At 56.2% G+C, this 24,114-nt stretch overlaps 1 protein-coding gene across 3 annotated transcripts; it reads right to left on the bottom strand.

Annotated features, from left to right (window-relative positions):
- Positions 1-11,137: 11,137 nt before the first annotated feature.
- Positions 11,138-21,585, bottom strand: LOC102521234 (uroplakin-3b-like protein 1). Of its 3 annotated transcripts, none has more exons than XM_032459619.1 (7): positions 15,603-21,585; positions 15,078-15,368; positions 13,794-13,946; positions 13,391-13,610; positions 12,723-12,799; positions 12,311-12,431; positions 11,138-11,488 (listed from the first exon to the last, which is right to left on the bottom strand). In XM_032459619.1, the coding sequence occupies exons 1-7, from the start codon at positions 15,622-15,624 to the stop codon at positions 11,389-11,391; spliced, it is 984 nt and encodes a 327-aa protein (XP_032315510.1). In that variant the 5' UTR covers positions 15,625-21,585; the 3' UTR covers positions 11,138-11,388. The 3 variants fall into 3 exon arrangements, with proteins under 3 accessions (XP_032315510.1, XP_032315509.1, XP_032315511.1); XM_032459618.1 differs by having other exon boundaries at positions 11,138-11,444; XM_032459620.1 differs by having other exon boundaries at positions 11,138-11,444; positions 15,078-15,245.
- Between the last annotated feature and the right edge of the window lie 2,529 nt (positions 21,586-24,114).

The raw sequence follows: 24,114 nt of genomic DNA, 5'->3' as shown, positions 1-24,114 counted from the left end.
TAATGGTTTCTTAGGGTACTTAGGGCTATTTTTTCAGGTGGCTTATCAGAGTCTATATCAGTTATCCTCGGTTACTGAGATTTGCCCCCTCTGCCTCGTCATCCTTCAGGCATGTTCCCCTCCCACCCCCCATCCCTGGGTTTGGGCCAGGCCACCTGGGGAGTATGAAGAAGCCTTACTTGGTAGATTAGGGGCTCACTCCCCTCCACTGTGGGTTGTTACTGAGGCCTGTTACTGTTACTGAGGTTGATAGGTGGTGCCAAGTCTAGTGTTTGCTTGTTGCTCTTTACCTAGCCTGGAGACACACCCTAAAGCCAAGCCAGGGAAGCCCAAGGTGGGCTTCTTTTATCCGGTTGCAGGATTCAGTCCTTGCTTACCTCCAGTGCTGGGGAGCTTACTGCCTCTAGAGGCAGCTCTGTCCATCCTCAAACTATTCTAGATGGGAGCAAGACCTGGACCCCCACCCCCAGAGGCTTCAGCCTGCTCAGCTCCAAGCCAGGATCCCCTCCTGCACTATGAATTCTAGACCCCACACTGACCTGGTTATTGTCCCCTAGAGAGCCTCCACTTTGTCACACATCCTTCTGGAGTATAGCTTCCAGAGTGGAGCTGGGCCTCCCTACTGTGCAACTCAGAGCAGGCACAAATAGATCAGACCCCCCTTCTGGGCACTAGGTCTTTAATGATGCCATCCACAATCCTCTCTGCTTTTGGGGGCGACACTTCCTTGGTTTCTAGTTCCAAACAACAGAAACCAGCTCTGACTAATTTAAACAGAAAGGGGTTCATAAGAGGCTATTGAGGGTGTAACAGATTCTTGGGGAAAGCCAGAGAACTAGGCCTAAAGGCCATACCCAGCCAGGAACAGTGGTGCTTCGGCAGTCACTGAGATCGCATGCCGGAAGTGGCTTGGTGCAGACACCCTCGCGGCTGGCCCTGGCCAGGCCCCTCCTCTCATGCTGACCCTGGACACCGGGTGCTGTACTCCTGCATCTCCCGCATCACCATGATGCTGGGAAAGCCGGTGACAGCACAGTCAACATCTGTGCCAGGAGGGGCCTACCTGCAAAGATGGGGTGCAGGAGGAGGAAGGACGGAGGAAGGTGGTTCAGGTGCTGGGCATCCCAAAGGGTGACAGTAGTCCCTGCAGGGTCTTGAACGTCTCCACGCTGCACCCAGATGATGTCCCTTTAGCACCCCTAGATGCCACCTGGACTCCGGGCACCCAGAGTTTCTCACTTGGTTCGTGGTGCCGTCACCCCTTTTCCCTGAGGTTCCCGAGGCTCCCGGCATGCTGCAGTGCACTCCACCTCAGGAGGCAGGGAGGAGGCTCTGTGGTCTCTGGCTGCTGCCCACCCTCACCCACATCCCCGCTGACAGGTGAGGCCCTTCCCTCTGCATTGCCCTGCCCCTGTGACCTCGGTGCACAGCCTGTGAGCATGGGGACTCCTGGGGCAGAACAGGGTCCACGCAAAGGTTTCAGCCAGGGAGGCGAGCCAAGCTTCCAGCACATTCCCAGAAACCAGTCTCTAGGGAGGCGGGTGAGTCAGAGGGTGGGGCTCGGAGAGGAGCTCAGCCTGGCTCCACCACCAGTCCAGACACTCCATCGGTGGGGGGCTACAGAGCGGATGCCTTTCCTGAGCAGACCACTGCTCTCATTTACTATTTCCCTCATTCATTTATTCACTTGGTCATCTGCTTACGTATTCAGCATTCAGTGACCTGCGCTGGGCCCTGAGGATCCTTGGGAAAACCAGCTGCCCTCAAGGGGTTCACAGGGAAGAGATGGACATAAAAGGGTGGGGAAGTGCTACAGTGGAGAAATGAATGAGAAATACAGAGGAGGGAGGGAGCTTGGGATATTCAAAGAGGAAGTGACATTTGAACTGGATCTCAAAGGATGCACAGGTGTGCGCGATGTGGTCCAGGTGGGAAGAGAATACTCCCGGTGGAGGGAGCAGCCTGAGCAAAGGTGTGCAGCATGATGAAGGCTGGGGTGTTCTGGAAACATCCAAGAGGGAGGTGTAAGAGGCTTATGGTGCCTGAGACCGGAAGAGTAGATAGGAACCAGCTGATGAAGGGCCTTGATTGCAGGGGGTGGGGGCACGGGGAGCTCAGACATTTTCCTGGGAAGGGTTTGGAGCAAAAGAGTGACATGGGTGGACTTGGGTGCTAGAAATTCAATGGATTGACACTTTGAAGTGTTAGCATATGGTTCTGAACTTCCTGTGCCCCTAACTCATGTGGTCAGTTGGATAGAGAATCCCTGCCTCCATATTTTTAGGGACCCACAAAAATGTTTTAATTCCTTTTAGAACTAGAAGGAAAAATATGAGTATAATAGGAATGGATATGTAATAATGAATTCAGCTTGGATTGCATCCGTCTTTATACCCAAGGGGTCAGAAAAATGTCAGTGTTAATATCTTGACCCACACCAGCAAAAGTGCCTAAGATTCGCAGGAGTCGTAGCTCTCCTAGCACAGGACAGGAGGCAGCTCTTGAGTTTCAAAGCATGTCTGTGAAATTCATGGCAAGTGAGTAATGTTGACTAAAAAAATGTTTTGAGTTGCAGTCTTGAGCATCTGAGGAGACTTGGAAGGGCTGGGAGGACCGGCTACCCCTCCAGCCTCTGCCAGGGATGGGAAAACAGCCTATGACAGAGGTGAGCCCCCTGGGCGCTACCCCAGGGAGAGAGTCAGATCCAAATTGGCTGAGATGAGAAGTGGGGGTTCGATCAAGATGACACTGAATGGTAGGAAAACACAATTTCACTTCTGACCCTGCTGAGCTTGCACACTGCATGCCTTGCCCATCACTCAGGGCTATTTTTGTACCTACATCAGCCAAGGCTCTGCTCCACACCCCAATAAACATTTAACAATGCACCTAGTAGTGGGTGGGAGGTGAGGGAAAGGGGTGAAGGTGGTCCAAAGGTACACACTTCCAGTTATAAGATAAGTAAGTCCTGGGGATGTCATGGACTGCATGAGGACTCTAGTTAATATTGTGTTTTATATCTGAAAGTTGCCAAGAGAGTAGCTCTTAAAAGTTCTCATCACAGGAGAAAACCCTGTAACTATATGTGATGGATGTTAACTAAACTTATTGTGGTCCATTCACATTATATACCGATATCAAATCCTTAACCTAGAACAATGTTATATGTTCATCATATCCCAGTAAAACCAGAAAATAAATGAAAAAAAATGCACTCATACCAGGTTCCTCAAACGATTAAAAAGGATTATCATAGGATCCAGCAATCCCATTTCTGGGTATATACCCCAAAGAATTTAAAACAGGGTTTTGCAGAGATATTTGCACACCCATGTAAATTGCAGCCTTTTTCCACAATCGCCAAGAGGTGGCAGCAATCGAAGTGTTCACTGATGGATAAATGGATAAAGATAAGGTGGTGTATATATAGGAATATTATTCAGGCTTTAAAAAGAAGGAAATTCTGACACTTGCTATAACGTGGATTAACCTGGAGGACATTGTACTAAGTGAAATAAGCCAGTCATAAAATGACAAATGCTGTATGATTCCACTTGCATGCGATGTCTAGTGCAGACTCAGAAATAGAAAATGGAATAGCAGTTGCCAGGGTTCTAGCCTGAGGGAGGGAGAATGGGGAGCTGTTGTTTAATGTGGACAGAGTTTCAGTTTTGCAAGATGATAAACTTCTGAAGACTTGTTGCACAACAGCGTGACCGTGACGTCCTTAAGCTCCTGCCCTGTACACCTAGAAATTGGTTAAGGCGATATGTTTTATGTTACATGTTTTTATTTTTTTACCACAATTTAAAAAATGCAAATATACCCCAACTTTATATGCATTTCTTTGGCTGTAAAAATATTTGAAAAGCAGCTTATAACTTAGCTTTTGAAGCGCTTTAGGTTCGAGTAACTCATTTGATTTACCGCTGCTCTTGATTTCTCCACAAACGTCGCGCATTCTCAGGAATCTTGGGGATTCTTCCAAAGTGAGAAAATGTGACCTCCAAATTGTTTCCATGCGCAGTAACAAGTCTTAAAATCCTAAATTTAACAATGGATGAAGTTGACATAATGTTGCATTTAGAAGAAATTTAAGTAAACATTTATTATTTTTAAAAATGTTGTGGTTTTAAGATTTTGGAGCCAGTGCTCCATCCCTTCCCGGACCTCAAGGATTTTAATGAGCTGGAGGCCCCATGCCCAAGGGCCCCCGGGGAAAAGCTGTCCCTGCCTGGAGGAAAGGCCTTCTGGGGCTGCACTTCCATCCTCCTCCCTCAGACAGCCAGAGTCAAGGAGGGGACTTCTGGGAGGGGCCAGGACCCTGGGAGGATAGGGCATCAAAGGCATTGCTGTAAGTTAGTAGGTCTGAGGAGGGAGCGGGCCACGGAGAGGGAGTTGGCGGAGGTGCTGAGGGTGGCGAGGGCAGCCCCAGCACAGAGGTCAGAGGGGCCCAGCCCTGGACCCATAGATGCTGGGCGCAGAGCTCTGGACTGAGCCCAGGGCCACAGGGAACCCTGGCAGGCTCCAGGCCGAGTGACAGCAGTGTGCCAAGAAGTCTGGACTGGCCAGCTGTGAGAGCCCTGGAGCGGGCAGGCTGAGAGGCATTCACAGGCCAGTGGGGTTCTGTTCCCAGCTTCCCCCTTCCCCACCAATCTCAACACCCACCTCCATCTAGATAGACAGCATTAAATACAATTTTAAAATGAGGCCCACAGTAGAGTGTGGGCCTTGGAGCCAGACCCCTGACTTCAAATCCTGGCTCCACAACTATAATAGTACCTGCTGTGTGACTGTGGGCAAGTAACTCAGCCTCTCTGGGCCTCACATGGCTTATCTGTAAAGTAGGGCAATGGTGGGGCACCCCAAAGAGTGGCTATACATGGAGCCTACTGATGTCAGCAGAACTCAGGAGGCATCTTTCAGTGCTGGGAACTTTGGGAACATACTCTCATTAGCCCTCAGAGGAGTCAGGGAATCTTCCCATCTTCGCCTTTGCATGGACAGGGAAGCTGCCCTACTATGTGTGGGCCGTGCTTCATCACCCTGGATCCTCCCCACAACTCTGGCATGAAGGGCTGGTGTTGTGTCTGCTTTATAGCCAAGGAGGCAAGGTCACTTTGACAAAGTCGCCCACTCCTAGCATGGCCCCCAACCCCCTTGGGAGAGAAAAAGACTCTGCTCAGAGAGAAAGACAGAGAGAAATAGGTGGAGAAAAACAGAAGCAGAGAGAAAGACAGGAAGTCAGAGGAAATACAGAGAGGGAATGTTCTAGACCCCAGTTGAGGTGGGGGCAAAGCAAAGGGGAATGTTGCCTCCCACCCCGTTCTCCCCAGGGATCCCTTGTGCGGGGTGGGGGGGTTGGGGGAAGAGGTTACAGGTCCCTTGGGGCATCCCAAAGTGGCCGAGAGTGGTCTCAGGCAGAAGCCGAGGTGGGCAGAGGCAGGCACACGGCTGCTGACTGGTGTCCCTGAGGTGCCCTGTGCACATGGGGGTCCCAACAGTGGCCAAGCAGGGCTGCCAGGAGGAAGCTCAAAGATCCCCTTTCTCTGAGGCCTCCCCAGAGCAGCAGTCACTTAATTCTTTCGGCCCCAGTCCCTGTGGGTGAAAATTGCCCCTTCTCAAAGTGGGAAACTGAGCCAAGGCAAGTGAAAAACCAGGAGTCCTGGGTGTTGAAAGGTGAAGGCTGGGAGTCTAGAGTCTTGGGTCCAGATCTCTGTCCCAGCTTCTTGGAGCAACCAAGGGTAACCCCTTCCCATGGATGGTGGAGATCGTCTGAGTGGGCTTTCTGGAAGAGGTGGCACCAGGCTGGACTTGAAAGAGTAGGAATGGAGCTGGGAGCTGGGGGCAAAGGGGCCAGGCAAAGCTCTCAGGGCACCCTCTGAGCAGAGATAGCCCAGGGCTGTGGGGGGACCGTGTGATTCCCAGGACACCCTGGCCTCACCTCCCCCAGTTACAAAGGGAGAAGGATGACCATGGGCAAGACAGGGGACTTGGCATGGGGCCAGCGCAGCCGCAGCCAGAACATAAACCTGTCATGGCTTCTGGCGCCACTGCCTTCCTGCTCCAGCTCCGGAGAGGACCTTGGCTGGGCTGCCAGGAACTGGGAGCCTTGGAGTCGCGGGGGTGCGGGGGTGCGGGGGTGCGGGGGACAGGAGGTGGAGGCGGATCCTTTTTCTCAGCCTGACTCCTGCGCAGAGAGCTCCAGCACACCCTTCACACCTGCTCAGAGGGCTCCCCTCCGCTTTCTCCGCTTTCCCGGCTCCTGGTGCACTGTGGGTGTTAGCATGCCCAAGATCACACTGCTCCCCGCAGGACAGGCCAATAAATTGAGAGACGATTTGGGGCAAGGAATCACGACCTTATTCGGAAAAGCCAGCAGACCGAGAAGATAGTGAACTGGTGTCCACAGAACCTTCTTCCCCAAGTAAGAATCCAGGCTTCTTTTATACTAAAAGGGAAGGGGGCAAAGTCCTGCTTCCAGCCAGACTCGGAGTGGAGGTGTTAAGCCGTTCACAGGTGGGCCTGGTCAGGCTGTTTCCCGTGAGCTAAATAAAGGTATTTTAGCTTAACACTCGTTACCTGGGAGGCAGGGTTCCCAGAGATGGGCCGTTATGTGTAATTTAAGCTCATAGGCAACATCCCTCTAGTGACTAACTTTAATAGAATACAAAAGTTCTTCCCTATTACATGGGCACTGGGGACCCCTGGCCCTCAGTTCACTGGGGTCCCCCTCCCTAGCTGCCCCGGCTGGACCCCCACTGTCCCTCCTAGCATCTCTACTTCTGTTCTGCTTGAGGCCTTCACCCCAGCTAATGGAGCTTTAGACTCTAGGCAGGCCAGCTGGGGACAACCAAGGCCACGTCGGCCACCCTCCCCAGGCCCTGAGAGTTCACCTCTCAAACAGCCCAGGCTGGAGTAGGTCCGTGATGGGAAGAGAAGGGGTCTCCTGCCTTGTCAAGGCAGAGAGGGCCTCTGGTCTTTGACATTCTCGAAGATTCCGCAGGGGTCTGATGGCTGAGCAGAGGGGCCAAGCCGTGGCCCTGGGGCAGCAGGTGATCAGGTTCTGTCAGGTGACCACTCTGCCCTTGGCTTTCTGCCCAGACCCAGTTCCTCACTTCCCAGAAGTTCATCCCCCTGAGTGGTGTTTCGTGCTTTGTTCTCATTAATCTCCTGAACCTTCCAGAAAGAAGTGGAAACGCCCGGCCTCATCCTCCCACTGAGGAAGCTGGGGGTGGGAGTGGGGGAAGGGCAGGGGACCACCTCGGCTGCTACTCAGATCAGAGGCAGGGGTCAGGGCGCTGGGCACCCCTGCCTCCCACTGAAGGCCTGGCAGCCCCCCCCCAACCCCGACTCCCCTCTGGCAGGGTTCTGAGACCCTCCCTGCCCCACCCCTAGCTGGGTTCCCATCCTCTGTGTTTTCTACCCTGGTGGCACTTGCCATGTCCCCGTTTCTTCATCTGACAAATGAGGCTAATCATGGGATTGCCCCGAGGATTTCGGAGTTCATGCATGTGAATTGTTCAGGCGAGTTCTCGGCGCTCAGTAAGTCCTGGACAAGGGGCAGCCCCTCCTCTGAAGCACTGTGCCTTCTGTTTGTGGCCTTCATTGGGCTGGGCTGGAGTGACTGGGAGGGGGGCTGCTGAGGGGTGTCTGCGCCTCCCCATCCCTGTGTCCGCTGCTCCCCATCTGTCTCTCTCAGTCCTTTCATCCCACCAGGGTTTGTGGGCAGCCAAGAGATATTCTTGGAGTCCTTGAGACTCAGAGGGGACAGTGGAAGGAAGTCACAGGCAGCCACAAGGAGAAGGCAGCATTTGAGCTGCACTTGAAGGAACAGGAGGATTTGAGCTCCAGGTGATGACGCAGGAGATGGGAACAGCAGCAGGACAAAAGGAACAGCATTTGTGAGCCCTCGGGCCATCAGGATGTCCCCAGAACCTCAGGCCTGACTCTGGGCAGCTCAAACCCACCCAGCAAGCAACATGGCCCCTGCAACACCCAGCATCCCTGCCAGTCCCCAGGGGCACCGGGGGAGCCGCTGACATCTTGGCCTGGGGCTAACCAGTGGGTCCTGGGTGGCCGAAGAGGCCAATCCCTCCATGTGGACTCTCCTTCTGGGAGGGGCCTTCAAAGGGGTGGCTGAGACCCTGGAGAGACCCCTCTCTCAGGTAACATCTTGCATCCTTGTGCCCCAGGTGGGAATATCCCCCAGGGAGTTCAGACCCGGAAGCGGCGTACCCAGCAGACTCCAGACCAGCTGATCCACCCTCTCCTGGGCCTCACAGCCCCTCCTGCCTGCCTGGCTTCTGGCAATGCCTGGTCTTCAGGCCCTTTTGTGTGAGCCAGCCTTCCCAGGAGAGCCCTGGACCCATGCTAAACAGGGGGTGCAAATACACACTTGTGGGGAAGATGGGGCAGAATAGCCCCTGGGGGCCACCTGCTGCAGGGGACAACTGGGTGTCTGGAGAGGAGGCAGGGCATTGAGATGGGGAGCATGGAGGCTGCAAATGGCATGGGAGCAGGGCCCAGGGTGACTCCCTCTGTGCCAACAGCTGGGGTGATGGGCTGTGAACATCCCCCATCCCTGACACATGCAGTCTTTCTCCCCCTCATTTCTGCTCCATTTTTGCCCTTTCTCCCCACTGAGCCCAAACCTGGAACAGAAGCCAGCTTTCTGATTCTATCTCGTGTTTATGGGGAAACGGTCATGCTGTCTCCGGGCCAGCTCAGACAGCTTCCCCGCAGGAAGTGGGAGAGTTCCCAGGGCTGGTCAGAGTTAAAAATAGAGACAAAAGAGAGTGAGAGGCAGAGAAACCTAAGAGAGGGGACAGAGAGAGAGCGCACGCCAGGGAAACCGGGCAGAAGAGGTGGCGGGACGCAGCAAGTCCTCTTCCCTGATCCATTTGTCCATTTATCAAGCTGATATCAGGTGACACGTGGCCCACTGGATGTCAGTTCATGCCAGGACAGCTTGGTGACGCTGCCCCACGTGGCTTTCCCTGAGAGCAGGTCTCCCTACACGGCTCTGGAGCTGAGGCCCCATCTCTGCTCCACAGGGATCATGGTCAGCATCGCTATGGGACCAGCCACCCTGGCCCAGGCCTTCCGCTGCTGCCAGCCCTGGCCTCCCAGGCCCCAGAAGAGCCCAGGAAAGTAAGCCCAGGCATGGCTGAGGTTCCAGTGGGAGCCTAGGGGGAGGGGGACAGCCCCCATCCCTTGCCCTGTGCGTCTCTTCTGTTTTGTCCTCCCTGAGTCGTATCCTTTATAATAATCCAGTAATAGTAAGTCAGCTGTTTTTCTGAGTTCTGTGTGCTGTTCTAGCAAATTATCAAATCTGAGGAAGGGGTCATGGGAATCACTGATTTGTAACCAAGTTAAACAGAAGGAAATGTGGGTACCCTGGGCACCCTGTACTTGATGCTGGCATCTGAGGTGGGGACCATCTTGTGGGATTGAGCCCTTCACCTCCAGGGAGTTAGTGTCAGAATTGACTCCAACTGTAGAACACCCAGCTGGTGTCCAGAGAGTTGGAGAATTGGTTGGTGGGAGGAAAAGCCCCACATTTGGTGTCAGAAGTTCTATGAATAAAAAACAGATCATAGGACCCTTGAACTTTATTCTTGGCTCTTCTCTGTCCTGCTCTGGGCCCAGGAGGCTGGCACGTGGGCCACACCAGCCAGATGCCCTGCCCCCCCGCTCCTGGTTAGTTGTCAGCAGAGGCCCCAGCACATGATCAGAATGCCAGAGAAGGAACCCCCAGATCCCTCCACCTGCAGCCCCTCCTCCTGCCGGGCAGACCCTTGCCCATGGCTCCTGCTCACTGGCTCTGGAAACACCACTAGCCCTTCGGGTACAGGAGTGTTTATGGCCCCATTAGTGCCCTGGGTCACCTTCTCTGGTTGGTTCCCTTAATATGCTGCCCACACCTTTGTAAATGCTCTCAAGTGCCCTGATAGACAGTATGCCATCTGTTTCCTGCCAGGGCTCGACCCATACAGGGTGTTGATGGAGTACAAGGCCTTAGAGTTACACAGTTCAACCCTCGCTTTTACATAAGGGGCTGACTGAGGCCCAGAGAGGGTAAGTGATCTGTCCAGAGCCACCCAGCCCCAGGGTTGGGGCTCATGGCTGCTCTGAAAAGGCGATGGAGAGGCTGAGGCTTAGCTCGGCAGAGGCTGGAAGGCTGTGTGCCCCCTCCCCTACCGGCCCCTCCCAGCCTGGCTCCCCTCTGGTCATGTGAGCATTTCCTCCACAGCAGGAGCTGGATGTGTCTGCACCAACTTAATAAACTCATTAGGGCCAGTCATACCTCTCAGACACAGGCACCTGGGCACCCAGCCAGCGCCCTCCATCCCTGCTCCCTGCCCCAGAGGGTGAGGCCCCCATGGAGCAAGGGGCATCTCCTGGCCTCCCCACTGTCCCTCACCCCACCCTCCAGCTGCTGCCAACCTGCACCCCAGCAGTCCCTGGTGGGGTGGCGTCCAGGCCTTTGCACACACTGTTGCTCACGCCTGGGTCTCCTTCCGGTGTCTACCCGGCACAGTGCAGCCCCTTCTCCAAGGCCACCCCTGCCCAGGAAGCCTCCTCTGGCTCCCGAACATCTGCACTCTATCCATCCTGGAATGTTTCTCTCCTCATCCCACAGCGGTGGATGACTTGAAGGTAAAACCTTGGCCTGGGTCATCTCTGGTCCGGGGTTGGGGGTAGGTGGCCCAGAGTTGGGAGGATGATGTCAAGTGCTCAGTGCCCTGTGTTAGGTTTGAGGCCAGAGTCAGCTCTGGGCTGAGCCCCACCACCAAGCACCACATCCCCAGAATGAGCACGGGGGTGGGAGTGAAGCTTAGCTCTAAGTCCTCCAGCCAGGAGGCGAGGCCAGCTGGAGAGAGAGGCCACAAAGAGGAGGCTGGGGGGAGGGGTAGCAGTGAGCACAGTCATCTCCTTGGTTTAGCCTCACCGGGCCCTGGGGGGTCAGTGCAGTCACACTTACTTTACAGCTAGGGACACTGAGGCCAGAAGAGAGGCCTGCCCTGCCCCCAATGGCTCTGCTGGCCTGGGGCCCTGGGCTCCTCCCTGGTGCTGTATCCTCCTGAGAACCCGCACAGGAGCTGGGGACAGGGACGCAGGGAGACTGCCCAGGTGTGCACTGACCCAGCCATATGGGGGGTGCTGCAGACGTTTATTTCCATCAGGGACAGGCCCAAGCTGTGGGCTGAGGACACCCTCCCCTCAACCTTCTTTTGGAAACATTCCCAGGGCTCTGAAGCAGCAGGGCAGGCCCCCAGACCAGGCTCTGCAGGGTGAAGCTGAGTGGCAGATGGGGGCCCCCTGGAGCCCCTCAGGAGCCCCCCGCGGCTGGAGGGCTGCACACGTGGTGGGTGTCATATCTTCTCACGCACACCGGCTCCCCTGGGCCCGAGATGGGCGTGCTCCCGCAGGTGTCGTAGCTTGGCGGCGGGGGTAGGGGAGAGGGACAGAAAGACCAACAGGCCTGATTGAAATCCCATGGCTGTTACCTAGAGCCTGGAGCGCTATCCCCCTAAACCTCACAAATCCAGCTCTGCCTCCCTGCCCTCTGTCACCACCCAGCCCCCACACTCCTCCTCCACTCTGCACACCCTGGGATGCCGCTACACATCGCTGCCTGTTTCCCCTGATCAAAACCAGCCACTGGCTGCCTCTGGCCTTCTGGATCCAGCCCATTTCCTCAACTGGGAATCAAGGCCCCAACCTGTCCACAACCTTCTGCCTCCAGACTCTCCCCATCTGTTTCCCTCCCCCTTCTCCCCAAATCCTCCCCAAGGACCAGATGCTCCCTTTCCTCTAGGAAGCCTTGTGGACACCCTTTCCCTACCAGGCCCCAGCATCCAAGCTCTGAGTGAAGTCTTGAGGCAAAACTCAGCTCTTGGACTAAAAGCAATTCAGCTCCACCTGGGTGTCTCCCACATGGCTTGTCTGCCCTGCACCCCAACTTGCAATACCAGCTCTTGCCACCAGGGAGCAGATGGTGCCCACTCAGAAAGTGTGTCCCTCGCCCCAACAGGTGTCAGAGGGACAAAGGAAGGAGGGGTTAATGCGCGCATGTGCACACATGCACGCACACACTCACACATACACATAGAGGTTCTGGAACCTTGGGGATCACTTGATCAACAATTGTTAGCCCTGTTTGACTTTCAGGGAAAACTCTTCCAGCGGGGCTAGCAAGGGGGAGCTGGGGGGGGGAGTGCTGAGCTGAGCAGGGGAGGAGGGACAGAGATGCCTCAGTCAGGGACTCCAGCCCTCCCAGGCAGTCTCGACCCTGTCCACTTACCAGGTGTAGATGAGCAGGGTGAGGAGGGCGGTGAGGAGGACTGCCAGCAGGACCGATAGGATGGCAATGATGACCACAGTGCCTGCACTCTGGGGCCCCGGGACAGCCTGGAGTGCCTCAGCTGAGGGGCGTGAGGGGGCCGCACAGGCATGTGGGGCGGGAAGGGAGAAAAGTGATCTGACCTGAGGAAGGGGGACCTGGAACAGCTTCCAGACCAACTCTCTCTCACAGTAGCGGTGGGTTGGGTAGGGAGCAGACTGGGGGAGGGGCACCTGCAGACAGCAGGATGGCAGTGGTGGCTCTGCCTGGCTGGGGACTGGCCCATTCCTCCCAGCCCACCGCCAGTCCTCAGGAGCCCCCAGGCCCCTGAGCCCCCAGCCCTAGTGTTTGACCCGTGCACCTGGCTCCATACCTTGCTGCAGTCGGGTCTCACTGGACCACTCTGTCTCAGCCACGGGTCCCCTGTCACTCATCACCAGGAACTTCATTCTGACCAGGAGACCCAGTATTGGGGGTAAGGGTCCCTGGGACCTGAAACCCTCCAGCCCTGGTACCTGTCAGTCTGTCCCCCTGACTCCCAGGGCCTCGGGGAGCGGCCTAGAGCTAAAAGCACAGTGTTAGAGCCACAGGAAGGGGCTCCCATCCCAGTTGTGACACTTCCCAGCTGTGTGGCCTTGAGTGCCTCCCTTGCCCTTTCTGGGACCCTCAGTATCCTCACTTGGGAAATGTGTGTGGAGTGGACTGGATCTCCCAGCACAGAACATCGGAGAATCAAGCCCTGAATGAGAGAAGACATGGCTGGGGCCAGGCTCTCCCTGGGGCCCACTCTGCCTGGATGGGGAGACTCTGTCTGCATGGTCCACATGGCCCATAGGGGCAAAGGCTCAAGTTGGGGGTCCCTCTGCTCAAGATGACAGGAGATTTCACCACAGCCTCCCTGGCCCCGGCCCCTGACCCCTCCTCCCATGGGCAGAACTGGAGCCAGGACCCCAGGCTCCCAGCTTGGAGCTTCCCCAGGCTCAGGTCTGGACACAGGCAGGAGCACGCCCACCCCAGCAGGGCCCTGGCAGAGCCGCTCACCGGTAGGGGCCGGGGCCTGGCAGGGGGTGGTTGCAGCCCCTTGTCCTGGGGGAGCAGCGGGTATCATTGCCGACACGGAGGACCCGGAGCTGCTTGCCGGGCCGGTCGCCCGGGTAGAGTGCCCGGTTGGCCATCAGCGTGAGGTAGTAGCCCCTCTGGGAGAAGCTGGCAGGGACCGGGGTGTCCTCTACCCTCTGTGGGGCAGTGAAGTTCTGGGAGGCTGAGGGTGGCACCGTGGGTCAGAGGTGGGGGCCGCGCTCCACCTCATCCCACCAGGCCAGACAGCCTGTGGCTACATCCCCGATGACACCTACCCCCTCTGCCCCCACATCTGCCACCCCTCTCGGGCCCGCCTGCCCACTTCACAGAGGGAGAAAGCAAGGCCTGCCCCAGCATCACCCACCTTTGCTGTGGGCCACCACCAGCCAGATGGCATCAAAGTCGGAGATGTTGAGGTGACTGAACTGGCCCCGCGGCTGCTCCAGTGTGAGGGTGGACTGGGTGAGTCTCCCTGCCAGGGTGGCGCTGGAGAGCTGGGGCACATAGCCGATGCGCTCTGGGGAGGGTGGGGGCAGAGGAAGGAGGCTCAACAGGACAACCAAGCCCCCAGAGGCCAGTCTGAAGGAGAGTTGTGGTCCTGGAGGCCCCAGTCTGAGGAGGGAGACACAGACTTGTCCCGGGAGCTCCAGTCTGAGGGCGGAGACAGGGCTTTTCCTGGGGCCTCTGGTCAGGCACTAATCAGGAGGGCTCCTGCCTGTGGGGCGTGGGTGGGGAGCCTGAGTCCAGCCTCTGGCCCCTGCCTTGGGCGCCTAGTAGGGGTGGGCACTGTGGAAGGTCAGGGGGAGGCCTTGCCCCACTGAGTCACCGGGGCCTCAGTGATGGGCAGGACCTAGGAAAGGAGGAGAGATGGAAGCACAGGAGGCACCTTCCCCAGCTGCAGGCACAGTTCTCTTGGAGGAAGGCACTGGGGTGAGACTAAGATTTGGGGGAGCCTAAGCCCAAACCCAAACTCTAGGCGGACACTTGACAGAGCCCCATGACACTCAGATACTGGAGAGAAAGATGGAGTGGGCTTTATGGAAGTCTTCGGAACCTTCTTCTTTCAGTTCTGTTAAGTTCAATATGATTCATTTCCATTTAATTCAGCTCAACTCCGAAGGTTCAGGGCTAGTGCCCTCCTTTCTCAGAGCTCCCAGTTCCCATACTGAGGCCCTGTGCACACTGCATACAGCAGGCACTTAATGTTCACTTACTGAGGGGAAAGGCGTGGAGCAGCAGAGATAGGGGGATGGGGTTGGGGACTGTCTCTCTAAGTCCCTCCCGTCTAAGAGCCCCAAAGTGAACCATGCCTGCAGCCTGCCTTGGAGAGCTTCTTTTTAGGGTAAACATTATCCTTGAAGGCTTCTTTAGACCTCTTCTCGGAGACTGGAAGGAGGGGAGCCATTTGGTGAGAACTGGGCTCAGGGCACGTGGGGATGAGAACCCTAAAAGAGGTTTAGGGTTTGCTCCTCCCCCATCATGGGGTTGGGGGACAGGTGTCTGTCTTGGGACCTCTTCTGGTGGGCTGTTTTCCCTGACCCACTGGAGATGGAGCTCCCAGACTCAGGACTCGGAAGGCAGCTGGGGGAGGAGGAGTGTCTCCTCCGCCTGAAGCACGGTGGGCACCCCTGCCCTGCCCCTCACTCACCCAGGCTGGTCCCCAGCTGGAGGCAGGACAGCAGCAGCCACAGTGGCATCAGCAGCAGAGACTGTCCCCCACTGAGCCCCATGGCCAAGCCAGGGGTCCGACCGTTTGTCTGTCCGAGGGTCTGTCTGCAGCGTCCAGAGCCCCAGAGGCTCGGTTGTCTGTGCTGGGCTGGGGGAGGCTGTTTCTGGCAACTCCACCCCTCCCAGTGCCCCCTTCTTCCAAACAACTGGTTGGACAGGTTTAGGGGCTGAATCTGCTGGCCCCAAGGATTGGGCATCACCAGGGAGGGGTCTAAAGAGAACAATTAGCTGCTGCTGCCAGACAAGCAGTGACACCCCACCCCCACTGGAGGAGGGCCTGGCCAGGGAGGGGCCGCAGAAGGAGGAGGCAGCCCCTGGGTCCAGGCAACCCCAGTGACAGTTCTGCCACACCTCGTGGAATCTCCTTGTCCAAACAGTCCCCCAACCTGGAAACCAGGGCTCCCTACAACCACCCCCTCCACAGAAGGCAGGGAGAGTTACTTACCCTCATTTCCCGGATGAGGCATAGAGAGAAGGGGGCTTGGAAGGGGGTTTGTCCAAGGTCACCAGCCAGCCAGGGCAGACCTGGGATTGGAGGAGCACCCGCAGCAGCAAGCCCAGGGGCACTCCCTGCTGTCTCCCTGCAGCCTGGCCCCGGGAAGGGGCTCCCTGACATCGCCCTCTCTCCTACCCTCATCCAAGTGACCTGTCCTCTCTCCTTCCTCCATCTCTGGCTGCTGCCGGGGCAGGGCAACCCCTCCTTGAAAGAGAAGGTTCCCGGATGGGGCCCAGGGCAGGTGGGCAGAGCAGGCACTGACCAGCCCTCACCTGGGCTGGAGCGGCAGCCTCTCACGGGGGCTCCCTGCCCCAAGCACCAGCCCGCCTCAGCCCAGCTCCACACCTGACCAGAGCCACCCTCCTAAAATTCAGACTCCTTCAGGGAACACTTAAAAATATTTAAAAAACAATTAATTAAAATTATTTTTTAGTTATTGTAATGCATTTGATTTATATCTCTATATAATCAAAGACATAATCTATTTGATTGCCAGCCCACCTGCACTTTCTTTCCAAATATACTTAAACTGTGACAATTGTTTATTGCAGTAAATGTCAAAAAAGGAAAACATTCCTTTCAACACTGTGTAATTACCTCGTAGGTTTTTTGAGACCAGCGCTTTACTCGGATGTGCTAGCAGATAGTTCCAGACTTTTCCAGGTTGAACACTACTGCATTTCACCAATGACTGACTCAGCCCCAGGTGAACCTGGGGCCAAAACCAGAGTAGAAGAACTCAGGGAAGGCAGATGAGGTCAAAGCGAGTCCGGGTGTGGGTCCCGGGAGCCTTTTATTTGTCATGCCCATCTCTGTCCCTCTCCTGGCCTCCCCACCAAGGCGTCTGCTCTCCTCAGTGTATCAGTTACCTGTGGTGCTGGGATATGTATACGGTCTCTGTGGTACCCAGCACACAGCTCCTAAAGGAGCATCTTTTGTTTCCTGAAATAGCTCCAGAGTGATACAGGTGAAATGAGTGTTTTCGTTTTTTCATAACGAGCCCTTTTCAACCACACCTGAGTTTATGTCACTGTGGTGATTTTTGGAATGCCTCTAGATAACCACAGGATGGGGGCTGGTTGCCAGGGGAACCAGCCACGTGATCAGAGGGTTAGCACCTTCAGCCACAGCCCCTCCACCCCCAGGGGGGAGGCGAGAGGGGCCAGAGGTTGAATTAATGATCAATGGCCAATGGTTTAATCAATCATGCCTATGTGATGAAGTCTCCAAAAACCTCCAAAATACTGAAAAAAGCCTAAAATACAGAAAAATCAGTCTTTCCCTATTGATCTGAGATGCTTTTTTTAATCACACGCCACTGATGCACGCAATCCTCAGTGTCTCCTCTCCACTTGATCTGGGACAAGTTCCCACATGTCCCAGGGGTGTCCACATCCACAGCCCACTCGGGGCACCAGCTGGCTCTGTTTGTCCCACCCAGGCCCACATATGAGGGCTCCTTCCCAGACCCTTGGGGCTTGAGGAGTCCCCATTCACCCCGGGGCTGCTGCCAGTGACAACAGGGGAGGTAGGCAGGAGACAAGCCAAGACCCAGCCAGGCTGGGGGAGGCTTCCTCCCACAGATCTGGACAGGGGCCTGCTCCCACTTGGGGACAACTGGACAGTCACCAGAGTAGCAGCTCCCAGCAGCGCCCTTGTGTGGCAGAAATGACGGCAGCGACAAGGGGGACTGGGGCAGACCCAAGGCCAGAGACCCCATCTCCCTCCCCCCGCCATTTTCCAAGCCGTGGGCCAGCGCTGGGGCTGTGGCACAAGCTCCGGAGGGGAGAGAAGCCACACAAAGAGACCAAAATGGCCCCACGGCCTAAGGGAGTGGACCCCAGGAACCAGGGTCGCTCTGATTTAGACAAGAACTCTGATGCATCTTACCCTCAAGGGTCATGGAGACACTCAAGCCTGCTCCGTGTGTGTGCACGTGGGTTTGTTCAGGTCCAGTTCGTCAAGTTCTGGACTTTCTGATTTATTCCTTGGATCAGTCTGTCTATTCAAGCATCAGCGTCAGACCATTTTCGTCACTGTAACTTTCCACTAGGTTTTACACTGCCGCAGTGTAGTTGATCCCTCACATTCACCAGTCGCCGACTGGCTAGACCATCACCTGATGAATGCCACTTTTCCCCATTAAACTGTAACTGCCTGAGGGCAGGGATTGGGTCTATTTAGATTTCCCACTGTCTCCTTGTGCTCAATAATTATTCTGACTGCTAATTTGGACACCTCCCTGCTCTGTGTATCTGGCCAGGTGGCCCGTGGGTGCCATCTTGTTCCACAGCATCAAGCTGACCGCTAGAATGTCGTGGCTTCTGGGCAGAGGCCAGCTTCTCTGCTGTGTCCCCTCTTCCTGATCCAGACATCCCCAGCCCCAGCGCGTCTCAGTGTGAAGGGCGTGGGACTAGGATGCCAAGAGGGGCCGGGAGGGCTGTGGGGTGGATGGGACATGCAAAGCCCTGGAGAATACTATTCCCCAGGACCTACCTTGCCGTGTGCCCTTGGGGTGACTCATGAGACAGGGTGGGTCTCCCACCTGCCCCCTCACACTGGGCAGCCAGCCAAATGCTCCCAAAGGCCCACCCAGCTGATGTCACCAAACAAGGTCCCAGCTCCATGGCAACCATCATACCCGGTCCTGAGGAGGAGCACACGGAGAGCTCTGGGACCCTCCAAAGGTAGCCAGGCTCTTCCCCACCGTCCCCAGCAGAGAGAGGCCCCAGATCTGCAGCCTGGGGCTTTGGGCAGACAGGGAAAGTGCAGGTGACCCAGTCCCTTCCCCCCACCACCTGCTTGGCCTTGGGGCCACTCAACAGACCCTAACAGACACCCATCTGTGCTAACATCAAGGGTAAAAGACCCCACAGTTCGCTTACCGCACCCTGGCCCTGAATCCTTCTACTGCGCAGTGGTCCAGCCCCTTCCAAGTCTGTCGGGCATCCCTCATGACAGGCAGCTCACCACCTCCCCCGTCTAGTTAAAGCATCCTCCACCCAGGATCATAACCACAAAGCTCTTTTAGTAGGAGAATGCCTACTAAATTCGGGCCAACAGGCAGCCACCCTGGCTCAGCCCTGATCCCAAGTCTGGGGCCAGTTCCTTCCTGCTCTGGACACCAGGTGGCTGGGGGTCAGAACACTGAAGCCTTGTGAGTGGTTACATTTGATGCAACTAACACACTGTTTATCGAGGCTCTGCTGTGTGCCGGGACCACTGTGGGCACAGGCTGCGGGCAGAAGCTCAGGAGAAGCAGGGGCTGGGGAAATGGGGGCCACTTTACCTATCCATTCCTCCAACAGGCCGTCACAGAGCCCCTGCTCTGTGCCAGGCTCTGGGGTACCCCAGGGAACAAAAATCCAGCTGACATCCTGGTTGGGAGGGACAGAGAGCAAATAAACATATTCAGGTATCATGAAGTTTCTGGTGGTGAGACAGGCTTTGAGCAACCAAAGCTGGGAGGTGAGAGTTGTGGGAGATGGAGGCTATTTTAGGCAGGGAGATGGCAGAACCCTGACAAGGTGACACATGAACGGAGCCTGATGACCCAGGAGAGGGAGAACCTTGGGACCCCGGAGAAGGTGTGCTATTGGCAGAGGGGTCAGCAGGTGCAGAGGCCCAGGACAGTTGCCTATTGCTCTGTAAGAACAACACCTCAAATCTTTGAGGCTGAAAACAATAGCCACTTTATCATCTCTTGTAATCCTGTAGCTGGGCTGGGCTCTGCTGCCGGTTCTTCTGTGTCACCTGGAGTCATAGGGCTGCCTCCAGCTGGAGCTTGGCGTCACTCATGAGTCTGGGGTGGCTGGAGCTGCTGAGAGCTGTCTGAACCTCTGCCTCCTCTCATCCTCTCCCTCTACCCTTTTTCTCTCTCCATGAGGCTGCTCACTGTTCAGTGGTCCAGCCTAAGCTTCTCTACTGGCAGTGAGAATCCCAAGATGACAAAAATGGAAGTTGGCAGCACTCTCAAGGGCTGGGCCTGACAGTCAGACAGCATCACTGCAGCTGCACCCTGCGGCCAGAGCAAAGCCCGGGACAGCCCAGGCTCCAGGGCAGGGGAGGGGATGCCCCTGATGGGAGGGCAGTGTCCATACAGGGGTGGGTGGAAATACCAGGGCCTCTCCTTGGAACAACCCACGTAGACCCTGAGGAGGGAGCATCGTGGCAGTGGTGGGTTTGCTGGGACCAATGTAGCTGGGGGATTAACTAAGGAGAGAGAAAAGGGGTAGGTTAGGTCCTCGAGGCCAAGGGGCAGCACATATGGTGTGGGGCCATGCATATCACTGTCCAGATTTTGGCTTTGACTCCCTCTCGGCCCTCTAGCCCCACACCCACCTCATCCCAGCCAGCTGGGCCCCTCAACAAACCCACTATAATGCCTGATTCTCTACCTCCCTCCCTTCCATCCTTGATGAAGACTTCAGCACAGAACCCACCTCCTCCAGGAGGTCCCCCTGGTGCCCCCACTTCCCCTAGGCCGGGCCAGATGCCTCCTCTAGGATCCCACAGCTGCCTTGTTGCCCCATCACAGGTCCTCTTCCTTATGCTGTACTTTCTGTGCTGGGTTTTGTCTGTGTCCCAGCTCTGCCTGGTAGAGGACCTCATGTCTCAGCCCCATCCTATCCCTGCCCTGGAGGCTGGCCCACTGCCCTGGCCCCCTGGAGTCAGGGCTCCAAAAGGACAGGGATCGGAGGGCAAATCTGAGCCAGGAGCTTTCATGAATCCCTAATGGAGGATGCTTTGCACCATCCTCCACAAAACCCAGGGGGCCATTGCCACTGGGGAGCAGAGAAAGAGGAGCTGGAGATAGGGAGGGAGAGGCCATGATGATTAATGGGACATTCCTCTCTGTCCCTTATGGGGAGAAGTCAGGGAGAAGAATGGTTGTCAAGGGCAACACATTCTTTCCTGTGGTAACTCCAGCCTGCGTCACCCACAGGGAGTGGAGTTTCGGGGAGGAGGGGACTAGAGTGTGTCCTGGTCAGGGAGCTTAGAAATCGTCACTCATCTTACAGGGGGAGACCGACCGAGGCCAGGGAAGGTGAGCAGGGCTGCCTGGCAGGACTCACTCAGCAAATGAAGCATAAGGGGGAAACCCTGGGCTCCTGCCCCTAGGAGTCAGGGGTTGTCCAGGCTGGGACCAGTGGCAGGGGTGGTCAAAAGGGGAGGGCCAGGACGCGGCTACAGTGGTCTCTGGCTTCTCAGCAGGGTGGGGAGAAGGCGACCCAGAAAGCTGGCTCGAGGGGCCAGTGTGAGCCAGGCTCTTCCTGCCTCCACGCCTCTGCACACGCTGTTCCTGCTGTGCCCCTCGCACTCATCACTGACCCCTGCCCTGCGCGCGCCACCCCCACTGCTTCTCAGCACCAGGACACCCACACCACGCCGTGACGGTGGGGGGTTAGTCCACCGCAGCCGCAGCCGTCTGAGCCAAATGACACGGACCAGGCTACTTAAACAACAGACGTTTATGTTCCCACCAAGACCACATCAGCAGGGCTGACTTCTTCGGAGGCCTCTCTCCTCGGCGCAGACACCCGCCCTCTCGCTCCCTCTTCGCTTGGTCTTTCCTCTGCCGCATCCCTGGTGTCTCTGTATCCTAATCTTTTCCTGTAAGGACACCAGTCCGACTGGATTACAGCTCACCCTGAAGTACTTGCCTAATCACCTCTTATCTTAATTGCTTCTTTAAAGACCCTAACTCCCAATACAGCCACATCTGCGGCACTGGGGGTTAGGTAGGGCTTCAACATAAGAATTTTGAGGAACACAGTTCAGTCTGTAACAGTCTGTGTGCCACCCCTTCTCCCCTCAGTGAGTGGGACAGTCTCTAAGGACAGGGACTGGATCTGAGCCCTCTGCATGGTGTGTAGGGTCTCTGGGCTGGGTCCTTAGGTCTGCTGTCCTGCCCAGGAGTAGGTGCCCAGCAACTGCCCCCTCCCTCCCTCCCCCACCCCCAAACCGCTCCTCCCCTCCCCCACCCACCACCAAGGGACTGGGTGGGGTGGCCGGGCTGCAGAATGAGCAGGGAGGTGTGGCCTGTCTCTCTGCTCCTGTTTCATGCCAGCCCCTCCCGAGAAGGTGGTGCTGGCCCTACCCTCCGCCACAGGTTCCCCTGACTGCTGTGGGTGGGGACAGGAGGGGCTCCAGGCTGGGAGGCAGTGGGCTGGGCTGGCCAGGAGATGGATGTGCCCTCTCTGCCCTCCAGCTTCCTCCTAGGGACAGTAGGAGGGGCCGAATTCTGCCGGGGGTTCTTGAGTCGCCATCCTGGGAGGATGGGGGGCTCTGAGGTGGCAGCAGTGAACAGTCCCAAAGGCTGTGGCACTGGTCCTGGGGCCCTTTCTAGAAGGCAGATAGTCACAGCCCCAGCAAGGCTCTGAAGAACTCCCAGCATGTAATGAAATTCTTTCATTTCTGTGAGCTTAACACCAAGCATGAGCTCTTGGTGCTCCCTCAGAGCTGAGGACCGGCCACCTTCCTGGGGGTGACAGATGGTTGCCATTCTGACTGCCCAGCTCCTGCAACACCTGTCTCATGTCAGGGACATCACTCTCCTACTGCTGTGTTCCCCCTGCCAGCACTTGCCATGTGATGTCTTTGTGAGAAGCACAAAAGGGTGTCTCTTCCTGCCATAGACTTGGCCCCCTCCCCCCATCCAGGAACCCCACCTACGGTGGGGGCCCGAGTCTGCACCTCCCACTGTGGCAGCCAGAGGGTGGGACTTGCCAGGCTCCTGTGCAGCCAAGATGCCCACCCGTCGTGCACCCACACCAGGCAAAGAAGCAGGCGCCCTGGCTAGCCCATTCTGGCCAGTGTGAAGATGTATTTGCTGTTTAAAAAGCATTCAGTCAATGAATATTAATTAAGCACCTACTGGGGGCCGGGCTCTGTGCTAGCTCTAGCGCACCCTGGTGGGCAAACCAGATGTAGTCCCTGCCTTCCTGGAGTTCACAGTTTAATGGAGGTGAAGCGAAAGCTCATTGTTTCAAATGTCTAATTACGAAACAGAAAGAAAATGTGCTGAGAAGGAAAAGAACATGGCTCTAGGAGAGCTGAGGGATCAGGAAGGGCTTCCTTGAAGCAGTGAAAGTGGAGCTGAGGACTGGTCTAGGGGAAGAGGAGTGACGTAGAGGAATGTTCTACATTGAAGGGAAAGCAAGTGCAAAGGCCCTGTGGCAGGAGGGGCTAAGGGAGGGCGCATGTAGCATGAATACAGGGAGCAAGGGATGGATCATGGGGCCTCACAACTAAGATGGTGAATCTGGACCCTTTTCTTGCAGAAGAAAGTCTCTGAGAGTTGCGAGCAAGGGTGTGACACCATTAGGTGTATAATCGATGCTGGGAGAAGCAGGGTGGGGATCAGGAACGCTGGTGTGGGGAGACCAGCAAAGGGGCTGCTGAGACACTAGCAAGAAACCAGGGTGGCTGGCCTGGGGGTTGCAGAGATGATGGAGTGAGATGGATCAGAGGAACAGAGTGAACCCGGAGGGTGAGAGGGAGGGAGGGTGTTGCCCGGCTGCCTGGTTCCCACCTGCTGCCCTCCTGATTCCTTTGACTTCTGGCTTGATGAGTCACAGGCTAGTCATCACACCCATGATCACTGCTGTTTTTTTCTTTTCAACAATGAACTTGTTTTTAACCACTGAGCCATGATGTTACAGGCCAATGGCTTTGGAGGCACTTCCCCAGATATGGTCCTGGAGAAAATTTAAAACATCATTGAATGAAATTTGCCACAATGTAGTTCTCGCTGTGCACTTTGCTCAAGGCTGTCACGAGCTGGCCCTTGCAGGGCTGAGGTCTGGCTGATGACCCTCTCGAGCGTGACTCTGAGGCAGAAGGCCCGGGCATGGCTCCCTGGGGCCCAGCGTGACGGTGCCTGTGCTGGGCGATGACTGGTCCCCCCGCCCCTTCTCTGTGTGGCTTCTGTGCAGCCTGGGCATGCTTGCCAGCACAGCCCTGGAGCAGAACATCTGCAGCTAGGCAGGCTCACAGGGTCGCCTCCCGCTGACCAGCATTGGCTTCCATCTTTGTAAAATATTAACAATTTGTTAGTGCTCTCATGGACTCACCGAGCTGCTAAGATGATGTCCCCAGAACTCCCTTTTCTGAAGATCTGCTTTCTGATCGCCACTTTCAGAAAATCGAGGGCCCCACTTTGCATTCAAACCCATCCTCACATCAGAAACCTGGGCAGGACCTCGCCTTCTGGCTTATCTCCCACATCTAAGAATTCCCTGATTCCTCCAGCCACCGCCTGAATATTTCTAGAATCCACCTCTTCCTCTCCAACCTGCTTCATCTGCCCTGGTTCAGGGCTGATTCCACCTGCCTGGAAGTCCAGGCCAGCCTCCCTCTCACTGGACTCCCAGCCCCCAGTCCCTGCTGCCAGGGCTCCCAGGCACTATCCTCGCCATGCAGGGCAAGACTATTTACACCTGATCTCCCTGAGTTGCAC

Source organism: Camelus ferus, chromosome 18 (genome assembly GCF_009834535.1).
Source record: "Camelus ferus isolate YT-003-E chromosome 18, BCGSAC_Cfer_1.0, whole genome shotgun sequence".
In the NCBI taxonomy this organism is placed as follows: Eukaryota; Metazoa; Chordata; class Mammalia; order Artiodactyla; family Camelidae; genus Camelus; species Camelus ferus.
Note: the sequence above shows the minus strand (reverse complement) of the source record. Positions and strands in the feature narration are given on the sequence as shown.

Bases quoted from the DNA above. Each gene is read 5' to 3' on its own strand.
- LOC102521234 (XM_032459618.1), bottom strand. From the start codon at position 15,624: ATGCCTCATCCGGGAAATGAGG. The intron at 13,947-15,077 runs GTGAGTGAGGGG...CACCCTCCCCAG, and splicing joins CCAGCTGGGGACCAGCCTGG to AGCGCATCGGCTATGTGCCC. The intron at 13,611-13,793 runs GTGGGTGATGCT...TGCCACCCTCAG, and splicing joins GGTGGTGGCCCACAGCAAAG to CCTCCCAGAACTTCACTGCC.